The 12,323-nt window shown below is 42.2% G+C and overlaps 1 protein-coding gene across 1 annotated transcript in view; it reads left to right on the plus strand.

Annotated features, from left to right (window-relative positions):
• The window catches only part of FNDC1 (fibronectin type III domain containing 1), a 61,985-nt gene that overhangs the window by 32,974 nt on the left and 16,688 nt on the right, over positions 1-12,323 (plus strand). Inside the window, exons 9-14 of the mRNA XM_034060763.1 lie at positions 792-907; positions 2,580-2,691; positions 3,622-4,002; positions 8,620-8,685; positions 9,365-9,526; positions 11,486-11,716. Of these exons, the coding sequence (XP_033916654.1) occupies positions 792-907; positions 2,580-2,691; positions 3,622-4,002; positions 8,620-8,685; positions 9,365-9,526; positions 11,486-11,716 (1,068 nt within the window). The remainder of the gene's footprint in view (positions 1-791; positions 908-2,579; positions 2,692-3,621; positions 4,003-8,619; positions 8,686-9,364; positions 9,527-11,485; positions 11,717-12,323) is intronic.

The raw sequence follows: 12,323 nt of genomic DNA on the forward strand, positions 1-12,323 counted from the left end.
GAATGCTGCCTGAAAGCACATTTGTACTCAGAATATGACAGCCTCTCAGGTATATTGCTCTTCATCGTATGGATTACTAAAAGGCTGCTGTAGGTTATGTAGGCAGTAAGGTGTTTCCTCATGATGTCCTGTTATTCTGTTTTCCATAATCAAATTTTAAGCCACTCTAATCTTTTTTTCTAAGTGACAGCTCAGGGTTGCACGTTCCTGTTGAAGCCAGCTTGTGTGACAGTCAGGACTTTTATGTCTGGGGTTTGCATCAAGTTAGAGGTTTGCTTTCTGTCAGAATATCTCCTGACCTGGGTAGTGGAATGGAGAGTCCATCACACATCAAGTGTTCCCCCTATCACCTATGGAGAATCACAGTCTCAGTCATATTGCTAGGTAGAAATATTCTCTCTTCCTCCAGTGCGTGGACATCCATCTTAGTGTTGAGTGACCTGTAGTAAATACCCTCTATGCTGTATGTAGACATCTGTGTTTTTTTCAATGTGTCCTCACTGTTACAGAGTGAGAATCATGCAGCTGGACTATTGCATTTGCTATGCTTTAGTCAGATTCAGTGTTGTGCTGAGGTCCACCAGCTTGCAAATCTTTAAGATGGCATCTAACAGGGTCACAACAGTTGCTCAAAGCAGAAAGGAAACGCCAGTTTTGCTGAGTGTGGTGATGGCTCTTTCTGCTCTCGTATATGTCCAGATCAGTCAGAAATGCATTTCTTTGCATTTTAAGATGTGGGTTGTAGGTTGCACAGATTCCCTCACAATAGGGTGTTTTCTTTTCTGTTTCAGGTTACAATGGCAGACCTAATCTTACAACAAAAAATGGAAATGGAAAAATAATACCTGGTAATAACGGAAAACCAAGTGGACAGAGAGTAATCAATGGCCCTCAAGGAACAAAGTGGGTAGGGTGACCTTCTCTCCAAATTCAAGATGCTTTGGCCTTTTATTGTACTTCCATTTTTACTAAGAAAAGAGAGAACAGTGAATGCCCTCAGTCAGCAAATCTGTAAAGTGAGGTTATTCTTAGTGATCTAGTTTCTACTGTTCAACTGAAATCTAAGGACAAATTCTCCATTTCCATTTTTTGAATATTTTGGGTGTGTGATTTAAAACCCAGTGGCTTGAATTTTCAACTATAACATTACTCTGAGAAATTCAGTGAAACATTTTCCCTCAGTCAGTTAGACTTACACTCTCCAGTGTCCCTGAGCTTGTCTGCCATGCGGTGTGAATGGGGACTGCCTGGAAGAGCTGCTGGGAAGGATGTGTTCAGCACTGCTTTTCCCAGATTCACACACCAGGGAGAAGCTTGTGAGCAAGAGGATCAAAATATGGAGTCACTCCATAAGTATCACAGTGCTTTAAAATGCACATATGTACATATCTTTAAACATTTTGCCATTTGTATAGACATGTTCCCAGTGGTATTTTCAGAATGCACCTAGGAAAGCCCCACTAGGTGCCTACATGCCTAGACCTTGTCTTTTGAAATCCTTTCCATTGACTTTATGACCAACCAGTTGGGGGAAGGAACTGGTGTCAGTAGAGCTGCTCACACATGGTGTGACTCCTAACAACAGTTATTTTATGGCCACTTCAATCTTACTGTTTGCATTAGCGGAACATCAAAAGGTGCATCAGATATGTCACATTCTAAGGAGGCATTTTGAAAAGCATGCCCAAAGCCCTTTCAGTAGATTCCAGAAAGCGGGTTAGAAAGGTCCTTGGGATGCCATGTGGCTTCTCTCTCTGCCCCATGAGACAAAGGCATTGCTGCAAGCAGGACAAACACCTTGTAAAGTAAGAGGATCTAGGGCCTGCACAGCTTCAGAGGCTGATCTCATGATGTACTATCTCTCTGCTACAGTAATTTCCCCAGGACCAAATGTAAGTCTGCCTTGCCAGCCTGGAACTGCTTCTCACATCCTCTTTCTGGTTTCCTCCCAGCACTTAGCACCGTTTTCATTCGTGTGTTCTGTGGCTCAGAGTCTGTTGCCTCAGGTTAAACCAGCAGACAGTTCAGCTATTTTGTGTTGAAATAGAAATGAGCTCTGGGTTTTAACTGCAGTTACTTCTTGAATTCAATCCAAACTCTCGGACAGATTTGTTTTATGAGACAGAAACTTTTCCTCAGTCTCCTATCCTGATTAAAATCTTAGCTACTTTGTTCTCAGTGCTATTTCAATCTAAATTGACTAGTTTAGTTTTTCTTTTTCTTTTAAAAAGGGATTCCTTTAAATCCCATCTTCATACTCAAATCAGTGTTAAAGGAGTCTACCTTGGGAGTTGCACAGCCCAGGAAAATCAAGGGAGTTGCTCCTTTGCACGTGAGAGCTACAGTAAGCAGTATAATCATGGTTTTGCAACTCTGGAGCCCAGCTCCTGGGGATCTGCTTTCTTCAGCAGTGGTTTTGCAGTGATTACTATACAATTAATGACTCACTTTTAAAAGTGTTGTAGCTATTCCTGAACATTGCACTTAGCATCTGAATTTCCCCAGGATTTCTGTTGCTTTGAAAGCTCATTTTACCTCCTCTTGTGTTAGCTAAACTTGAGTCCATCTGTTGCTTTTAGATTGTAGATCTTGACCGAGGGCTTGTGTTAAATGTTGAAGGAAAATACCTCCAGGATTCCCAAGGCAACCCTCTCCGAGTGAAATTAGGAGGGGATGGACGTACAATTGTTGGTAAGTGACAGCTTCCTTCTTACAGCAAAAAAAATCTACACTTTTTGTGCACATGATACGAGCTTTTGACTGTTGAATGCTTCAGGCCTCCCCAGGATCCGTGCAAGCTGTTTGGAGCTGCTTGTAGCTCAGGTCTTCATCAGGCAGTCAATGCATCGCAGGACCTGGGGAGGCTTTGGAGCATCCTTTGGGACTTCAGACTATGAGACACTAAGAATCACCCAAGTCCTCCTCACTTTTATCAGTATTAGAAAGGACTACAGAACCGAGACAGATAAATATTGATGCTTTGTACACATAGAAAAATTTTCCCACAGTTAACACTACACCAGTACGTGATGATTTACTGATCACAAATAGTAAAAAACCCTTTGTGTGAGCTATGAAAAACACTGCTGTTTGCATATCAGTACACCTGCATTGATCTCTTGAATGCAAATTCAGTGCCTGCTGTTAAATTGGTTGCTATGAATATTTGTAGTACACAGAATCTGGCACAAAAGTTTGCCTGCAGTGACAGCATCTCACCAGCTCATCCCAGTTTTCCCTAGCACATGTTTGACATCAGGGAGCAGGATATGGATTTATCACACCTTTCATCAACAGTTACAAGACTGACTTAGATTAAATGCAGACATTGGCCACATGCAATACTGAAGTGAAACATCCCTGCAGTTTTCCCAAGAAGTGTTTATCAAAGAGCTGGTTAAAGTGAATACCACTGTGGTTTATCTGACGTTCTTCTGAACTATTTTCCAGCTTCCTCAGCCATGGCTCTATCCCGGATAACAACCTTCTTTGTCAATTTAGTTACAAGAGCCTGTAAATCACACTCTCAGTGTTCTTGTGGTATCTGCTGTTGATAAATACCATGCTATAATCCTGAAATGGGTTAATGGTGAGATTTTTGGTTTTGTTCTTCTCTCCTAGATGAAAAGGGTGCCCCAGTGGTGAGTCCGGATGGCTTACCTTTGTTTGGACACAGCAGATTTAATAAACCTGTAGCGAGTGCACAAGATAAACCAATAATAAGTCTTGGAGGGAAACCTTTAATTGGTCTTGAAATGATTAAGAAAACAACTACTCCCTCCACCACTACTACAACAATACCCCCAACAACTACTACAACAACTACTACAACCACTACAACAACTGTTGCTACAACTACCACCACAACTCCTGAACCAACCACCACTGAACCACCCACTCAGAAACCACTGCCAACATGTCCTCCAGGCACCTATGGACAGTATGACGATGAGGGCAACTTGCTGTTGGGGTTTGATGGTCTGCCAGAGTGCGATGCAGAAGGTAACTTTTCTTTGTGCTGTTTGAACTTCTTTGGTTGTGCTGTTTGTACAGCACAGTTACACAAATGTAAAGCAGGAAAGAATCTGCCTCTGAAGACTTTGGACCTTGTGGTAAGGTAGGAGCTGAGAGTAGAACAACTGATGAGGGGTTGGGACATTAAATGGTTTTTAATTGGAAAAAGTTAACTTTCCCCAAAGCTGAGGTTTTCTGTGGGAATGCTTTGATTTCAGCAAAACTTGGGTCTTGAGTTGGATCCAGTCTTGTCACATACATTCATGCACATGAGCAGAACTATAGGCGGTAATTTTGTGGTCACATCACTCACATGTAAGGTCCACATCACTCCATTTCAGGCCAGGGAAGGACCTGATGACACTATAGGGTTCCTCTATTTTGTGTTCATTCCTCACAATAAATTCTGAAGGGTCTCTAGCTTGAGTCATGGTGAAACCAGCTTTTGCAAACTGGGATTCTTGTTCTCATGCCAGCCCTTGCAGATGCAGATTGTCTAGCAGGAATGTAGCTCACCTTGGATGAAGCTGGGGAAGGACAACCCTGGCTATGCATAGATAAGGCAGAGAGTTTCTCATCTAGAATATGGAACAGTGTGTGTGCATGTCATTGTTACTCTGTTGCAGCTATACAAGCTTAGGATGTGGTGCCAAACTGAAATCCAAAACAAACAAATACAAATGCACTAGTCTTTGGGCATTGAGCCTGCTCCATCACGTTTTACCCTTTCATAACCTGAATGTTGCATTGCAAACCAGTTAGCTGCTTATTTTGCAAATCCAGATCAGGCCGCACCGTAGTTGTTCTTATCATTTCCATTTGTAGGCAATACCCAACTCAATCTACAAATGGGCAGCAGCAGCATGGTCTTAAACAATAGCTTGGTAGTCAGAAATCTGCCAGTTGCAGTAGCCAGTTTTAATGGTTCATGAAATCCCTTTACCTTTCCCTGTACATCTGTATCTCTGATGCTAAAGTAGATTTACAAGTAGGTCATGTAACCATGGCCTAGGGAGCTGACCTATCACTTTGAAGAGTGCAGAGATGTAGAAAACTGTGGCTTCAGCAACTCACACTGAATCTGAAGATGGTTTCTTTGAAAGGATCTCAGAAACAGAAGACTGAAAATTCCCTTACCAGCTACCCTAGGTAAGTACGACTCAGAGATGTTAGTGCTTTGCACAATGGAATCGCAATGTTTTATAGTGTTCACATTTATCTAACAATTAGTCACGTATCTAATGATGTTTGACAGTATGCATTTATGGAAATGTGCTTGTATATGTGCATGTGCATGGATGTGTAGACACACAAACAAACATGTATGTATGTAAAAATTACCATCATTGTTAAATATTTCTTTCAAGATTTTTGTGTTTGCCTTTGGAGCTTTCATTTTTTTTAATTGTATTTACAGGAGCATGACAAATATTATCATAGAGTCACCCTAGTATTTTCAAAGTTGCCTAAAGGGGACCATGGTTTTTATTAGACTTCGAGTCCTTCCCACTCCCACTAGCTCCTTTTGCTTACCTCAAATATTGCTTAAATCCCACAGTGTTTCCTCTCTTTGTCCTGTGCTATTTGATAGCTGAAGGACCTCTTCTGAGAATACATATTGTAAGAACAGTAAGAGTTCATGTAATATGGCTGGTTTTAATCTGATTATACACTCCAGAAGCTGAGGAACAGCAGTATTATTTTTAGCAGAGTTGTGGGGTGGGGACTTTTCATGTGATTTTGTGAACATTTTAAAATATTCTGCTTGGTAAGCATTTCAAAGCATTTTTTTTTTCCTTCTACCAGATGGGCTTGAATGAAAACTGGTTTTTTACACAGGCTGCATGTTCAGTGAGAATGGCCTTTAAGTCACTCCTAAAACATCTGCTGCCATTTCGACAGTATATCTGCAAGCACATAACAGCAGAAGACTGGAAGGACAAGATAGTGCTGGATTTCTACTTCTCACCTGCTATACAGCACAAACAATGTTAGTCCCTACATGGCAATTATGAAAGTTTCTCTGGAGTTTCTCATTTTTGTTCATGCTGGTGATCTGCTTCAACATTTGGCAAATGCCGCAAAACCAACCTGCCTGTTCCACAGAGGAGCTTGCTTGAAAAGAACGCATCTTTGTGGTATTTCTTTAACGACGGCTAGTTTTGTTTAACAAGTGCACTATTTCAAGAGGGATAAACAATTACTACGTGAACTATCAAAATATTTAATGCAGTTTTCCCTTGTCCATTTCCAAATCATATTTTTATGTTGTCTTTGCCTTTAATCTGAGTCTGGAAAACACTCCAGATCATTTGATTAAATACTTTTTCTGCCAAAGCTTGATAGTCTTTTCTAAGTGCTTTACTCACAAACATCCAGAGGCTACAAGTGCCAAAGTCCATCGCCAAACATTATAAAGCTATGGCAAATTTGCTTACTCTCTGGCAGGATTTTTGCTTAACCCAGCAGAATTTATTGTCAACATTTCAGTAGATTCTGCAATCTTTAACTTTCAGGACGGGGTCTGGCCACACAAGTGTGATTTGTTGGTGAAATCAGGTAAATCTTTACATGAACTCACAAGGAATGAAAAGTGGAGACAATCACGTTACGTGTAATAAAACCAAGTGATGGTTGCACAGTCCATTGTCCTTACAGATGCCAAAAGCCTGTGCAAGTGGTCGTAGCAAGACCTAGCCTCACTTGGTACAGGCAGGTTCACTGAAGAGCTGCAGCAAAACGTGTGTGTGTACAGAAGATTATAATGTGAGAAAAATTCTTTTGGGAAGTACCCCTATCATCACCATGCCACAGCTAATGCCAAAGAAGCTCAGTGAAGCAGAAGAGACTGAACACCTACAAAACCAGAAAATAGTATTTATTTTTGCTGGACCACCAGCAAAGGCTGACCAGCTAATAGGTGTGAGTTGAAATCTGCCCATAAAGGACTTCACACTTCTGCACATCTAAAACTCTTGTTTACTTGGATATAGTCAAAGGTAAGTGCATACATTATAGACATTGGTTAATGATGGCCAACTGTGATGAGAAGATCTGCAGAATTCAGCAAAGGATCTTCTTTGCTTACTGCTGACTACACTGACTACCCTCAGAGAAGTCAAGTGGCTTCCAAGTGGATCTTCTCCTGAAAAGTGGCTGCAGAAGTCTAACATAAGAAAATGTCAGATTTTCTATATGAAATTTTGACAAGAATTAACCTTTTCCTGTATTTTCAAAGTTTATTTTGTCATTAAAATTGCTATTGTGTATTTAAAAGAAATTTACTGTAGTAACAAAAAATTAGTCTTGTACAATAATTGTTAATTCTAAATAAAAAAAAATGAAAAAGGAAGATGTATCATTGAAATTATATTTGTCAACTATTTGACACTGACAATTGAAATTTTACATTGTTTGTAGTACTGGCTTAGTAAAAACAGCACTACCAGTTCCTATGTAGTATCCTGAGGACAAAGTTGTCTTTCTCTTGTCTTTGTTCACGATCTGGCCATTCCCTAGTCCCAGCATTTCACTGAAGACTTCTCATGGTACCTGCAGTGGGCTCCAGCACAATGGTTTTACTTTGTTTGCGTTTCATGGCTAATATGCAACCTTAGCCATGCATTTCATAGCTAATCTGAGGTTTGTGGACCCTTCGGTTTCCCTGCATAATATACAGAGAAATGCATTTCTCTGAGTATGCAGTGAGGCCTCCAGGATTCACAGGATCAGGTGCTTGATGGTTGATGTATCTGGTGATGGATACAGGACCTGGAGAGGTATTGAGATAAGATGCAGGGATAGGCAACTGGGAAGTCTGTGGGTGCATTTGCATTGTTTTGTGGGGTGGATTGGGGGAATGTTTGAGGTGTGCACCTCACATTATCCTCCTCTTGCTATGCTTTGATATGCATCATAGAGCAATCTCGATATGCACAACCTGAATTCCAGCTGGATGAAACTGCCCCAACCTGTAGTGGGCATTCAGTCCACAGAATCAGACTAGAGCTAGTTGAAAATACAACTCTGGAAAATCCAGCGCCAGTTACTTCGTTCTACAAATCCATTCCTTTTGGGCTGCATTACTTGCTAGCCAGTCTCTGAATATCATGGCTCAGCGGTTGTTTGATTTTTATTCACCCTAAAAAGTATTTAAATGCAAGTTTTCAGTTTAATTTATTGGTTGGTTTATTTGTATGTAAGTTTCTCACATTTGCTGCTCCAGAGACTATAAAACATTGTCAGACCCTGACCTGAGCATTACACGGTTGCTGGCAGCCTGTCTTTGCTCCGGAACATCTGGGGCCCAGGGCATTGCTCCTGGAGGGTGCATTACTTTTGATTTTAAGTAGCAATTTAAAATCAAACCCTGAACCCGTTTTCCCTCAGCAAAACTGCTGGCTACTGCAGTCAGCTATTCGGCTGTTATTTTCAATACGCAGAGCGGGCTGCCACTGTGTTATCTGGAAACTAGGCAGCTGTCTTGTTTCTTTTCAAATCAACTACCTAAAGGCTTTTATTTTAAACTTCATTCCAAAACTATTTTAGGAGGGTGGGGACGAGACCATTGAATCCTTATGGAATTTTTTCTTTCTCTTCCCATAGAAACCTTCTCAGGACTGGATTCGGATGTGACAGCAACTCCAGAGGCATATGTGATATATGATGATGGTACTGTTTAACTGTAAAAGTCTATTGCAAGTGGCACGTTTGGGGTTGTTTTTTCCCCTGTCTTTTTTTTGGAATTAGGTTTGAAGGGGCAGGTTGGTGAATGGGAGCTTAAGCAGGCAGTGGTGTGCTGGGAAAGTTTTCCAGAGCCCTACATCACATGTGAATAGCAAGGGTCCAAAGGCAACTATTTCTGGACATGAAAGTCCCTTTGAACCAGCTCTAGCATTTTAGAGTAATAATACAGAGATTTCTCAAGAAGCTATTTTTTTACTCCCTTATCTTATTCCATCTGCATCTGAGGGCTATGGCCAGGGATTGAATCACTGTGCTGACTTCTCTTGAGGTCTAAGGGGGGGGGAAGGGGGTGGAATAGCAGACAAAGCATATGAATACACCCATTTATTATTATCCTTTTTTCCTGTGTGAGTGAGGTCTAAGTCAACAACAGTGCTGGTATCCTAGGGCAAAGTCTCATGGTCATCAGTTTGGTAGAAACACTTGCAAGTCTGAGGTGCAGGCAACCCTGCCTGAGAGGCCTGTAAGAAGTGTGTGGCAGCCAGGGCAGGCTGTGTGGCACTGCTCTGGGACTGTGGCGGGTGACAGGAATGTTTCCCTTCTCGTGGTTAAGCCGTAATAACGTGAAGCAAGCTAACATTTTCATCTCGTGTTTCCTCTGAAGACTACGAGTTTTTTGAGAGCACTTTGCCACCAACCACCACCACTGCCACCACCACCACTGCTTCTACAGCAACAGAACTGGAAGTTGTCTATCCAGAGACGAGTGTTGTTGGCACCAGCCCTGTGTCAGAATATGATATTGCTGGGAAGAAACGGTTCACTGGTAAGGTTGTCCTGCGGTTTACATCGGTTGCTACTTGTGCTGCAAAGAATTCTTTTTCTAGCAAGGTCAGCCCTTAAGCTGAGGCCATTGCACAGATCCATCCAACAGACTAGTGTGTGGTCCATGTAAGGACTGCCAACTAAGAAACCCAAACAGTAGTACTTTGTTCCTAGCTTTGATGCTTGCTTGTCTAAGTGTGGACCCACACTGCTCTTGTTGAACCAGTGCAAACCTCATTGTATTCTTTCAGTGTAACTGCTTTGCTTTGTATTCTGCATTGTGTTCAGTAAGAGAGCAAGTGTTGACTCTGGTGCTCAGGTCAGCTCAGCTGCATCATTCTAGGTTCACACCAGTAGTTCAGTCAATGAAAGTCTCCATGTAGGTATGTCTTTTTCTGGGGGACCAAATTCTTTTCACAGACCCATGCAACCCCAGTGATTTCACCAACCTTGCATAAGCGTGTATGTCAAAGGTGTGTTTCAAAGTCAAAGAATTAATGGTATTTTGGATATAAACTTTCCAAAAAGTAAAACAAATAGAGCTAAATTTGACTTTGCTGTTTGTATCTTTGCTGTATAGAAGGAACTTGGTGAAGGAGCCCTCAATACATTGATAAGAGCCGTGATGCTGGCTCCTGTCTCTGTGAGGTGTTAAGTGTATTTGAGCTCTGACTTCAGAGCTGTTCTTCTGCTTTGTCAGGGAAGCTGCTGAGAGCCAGACCAGAGAGGGATTTGAGGTGGTAGGGCACTGTATTCCAGCCTCCATCCCAGACTGGTGATCCCCCTGCAGCCCTTTACAAACCTCTGGCATCTGAGCTGAGGTCAGGTCAGCTGCTGGCTCACATGGCATTTTAGCAGGGAGTTCAGGGCATGGAGAGTCAGCTTTGACTGATATCTTGCCTTCCTTTCCAATATCCACAAGCTTCATGTGGCTTAAAGTGGAGCTCTACTGCTGGAGTAAAAGGTTTGTTTTTATATATGCCAAGACTCTTTCCAGTGCATCTTCAGTTTTCCCTGTCCAAACAATTTAATGATGTTTCTATTCGGCTCTCTTGCTGACAGTGCTTCTTGATTCATTTAGCTGGAGAGGCTAAAATTAACTTCATTGCAAGATCTGGAAAAAATCCCTTTAGGGCATGAAATCCAATAAGATAAACCAAGAAATGTTGGTTTATGAACATTTCAAGGCACTAGGGAAATATTACCATTTCAATGAATTGTATTATTGCCACTGCATAAACTTTTCCAAAGCAAGTTTTATAGTCTTTACTTTGAATGTTACAGTGACTTTTAAGTGACTTTAAAAAGATGGTTTAATCTTTTCTTGAAATGAAATGCAATTCCAGTCAGTATAAAGCTTTTAAAAATAGAAGTTGCGGGTTGGGATCACATGCCTGAAGGTAGGAATTCACAACTCCTGCTCCCTTAGTACCGAGGGGATAACAGCAATAATCCCTTTGTTTGACCTGGTTGGACTTTACCTTGGAATTAATCTTCTTGTTCCCTCTGCTGTTTCACTCTGAGTTCAGGATGTTTGTGTAAAAAAACAACCACTAAGACACATAAAGTCTTGGGTGATCTAAAGTCCTGGCAGGGATCTGTTCCCACATGTGGAAAGGCAGAGTCTGGGTGACATTTTCACCCCTGCTTCCAGATCTGCTGGAAGTAACACGAGGAGGGTCCTGCAGTCAGACTGCTCTCTGATGCCTCTCATAGCAAAGATGATCCTTCTGTCTTTGCCTGATTGGGTAGAGTTGTGAGTCTGAGATAGACCTGAATATTAACATTCCCCCTGCTCATCAATCAAACTGAACACGAGCTGTACTTTGTTGGCAGTAGTGAACATCTGGAAGGTGAGGAATTTTAAAATGCATCACAAAACTTCACTCTCTTCAGGAATTTGCCAACCTGTGGTACCTACAAACTGCCAACTAAACCCACCCTTTCCTGTGTCTTCCAGCTCCTTATGTGACCTATCTCAATAAAGATCCAGCAGCTCCCTGCTCCTTGACAGAGGCCTTGGAACACTTCCAAGTGGAGAGCCTCGATGAAATCATCCCTAACGACCTCAGAGAGAAAGACCTGCGTCCCCTGAAAGCCCCTCACAACATCACTGTTGTGGCAGTTGAAGGCTGTCATTCCTTTGTCATTGTGGACTGGGCCAAACCTGCTCGAGGAGACATGGTAACAGGTACTCTCCTGAGGGTTACTCTCCTGAGGGTTGCTCTCCTGATGGGGTAGTGGGGAAGGTTTTCTCAAATGACCATTTTTACCTTGAACTGAGCCAACAGCTCATGAAGTTCTCGCTGCCCTATAGCTTTCCCAGGGAGACAAGCTACTTTCTGGGAAGTGAGAAAGGTCCCTCTTGTCATCCCTCAGTCTTAGATTTTTGCACTGATTTTGTGCCAATGGTTCTGAAGGCACTGCTTCTTGCCTGGATGGTATCTGTGATAGCACTTTGCTCACCTGAGCACTTCTGCCCCCAGGTAATGCACTCAGCTCCACTGCAGGTAGCCCCAAGCCTGCCTTTGGAGCATCCTTCACATTTGGCTTCAGTCCACTCCAAGCAAAGGTAACTGTGTGGCTGGAGCTGGTCTGGGTCCTGCCTGGCTGTAAGTGTGGCTGCAGGAACGATCTGACTGTAGAGGGGCTTCTGGCTTGCTTGGTGGTCTTCTAGCATGCTTATTTTGTAGGGAAAGAGTGCATCAGAGTCAATTATCTCCAGTGGTGTCTGAGGTCCAGGCTATGCTTTACTTTACTTTTTAATCCCTTTACAGAAATTTTGCTCAAGTAGTCTC

Source organism: Melopsittacus undulatus, chromosome 3, assembly GCF_012275295.1.
Source record: "Melopsittacus undulatus isolate bMelUnd1 chromosome 3, bMelUnd1.mat.Z, whole genome shotgun sequence".
Classification (NCBI taxonomy): domain Eukaryota; kingdom Metazoa; phylum Chordata; class Aves; order Psittaciformes; family Psittaculidae; genus Melopsittacus; species Melopsittacus undulatus.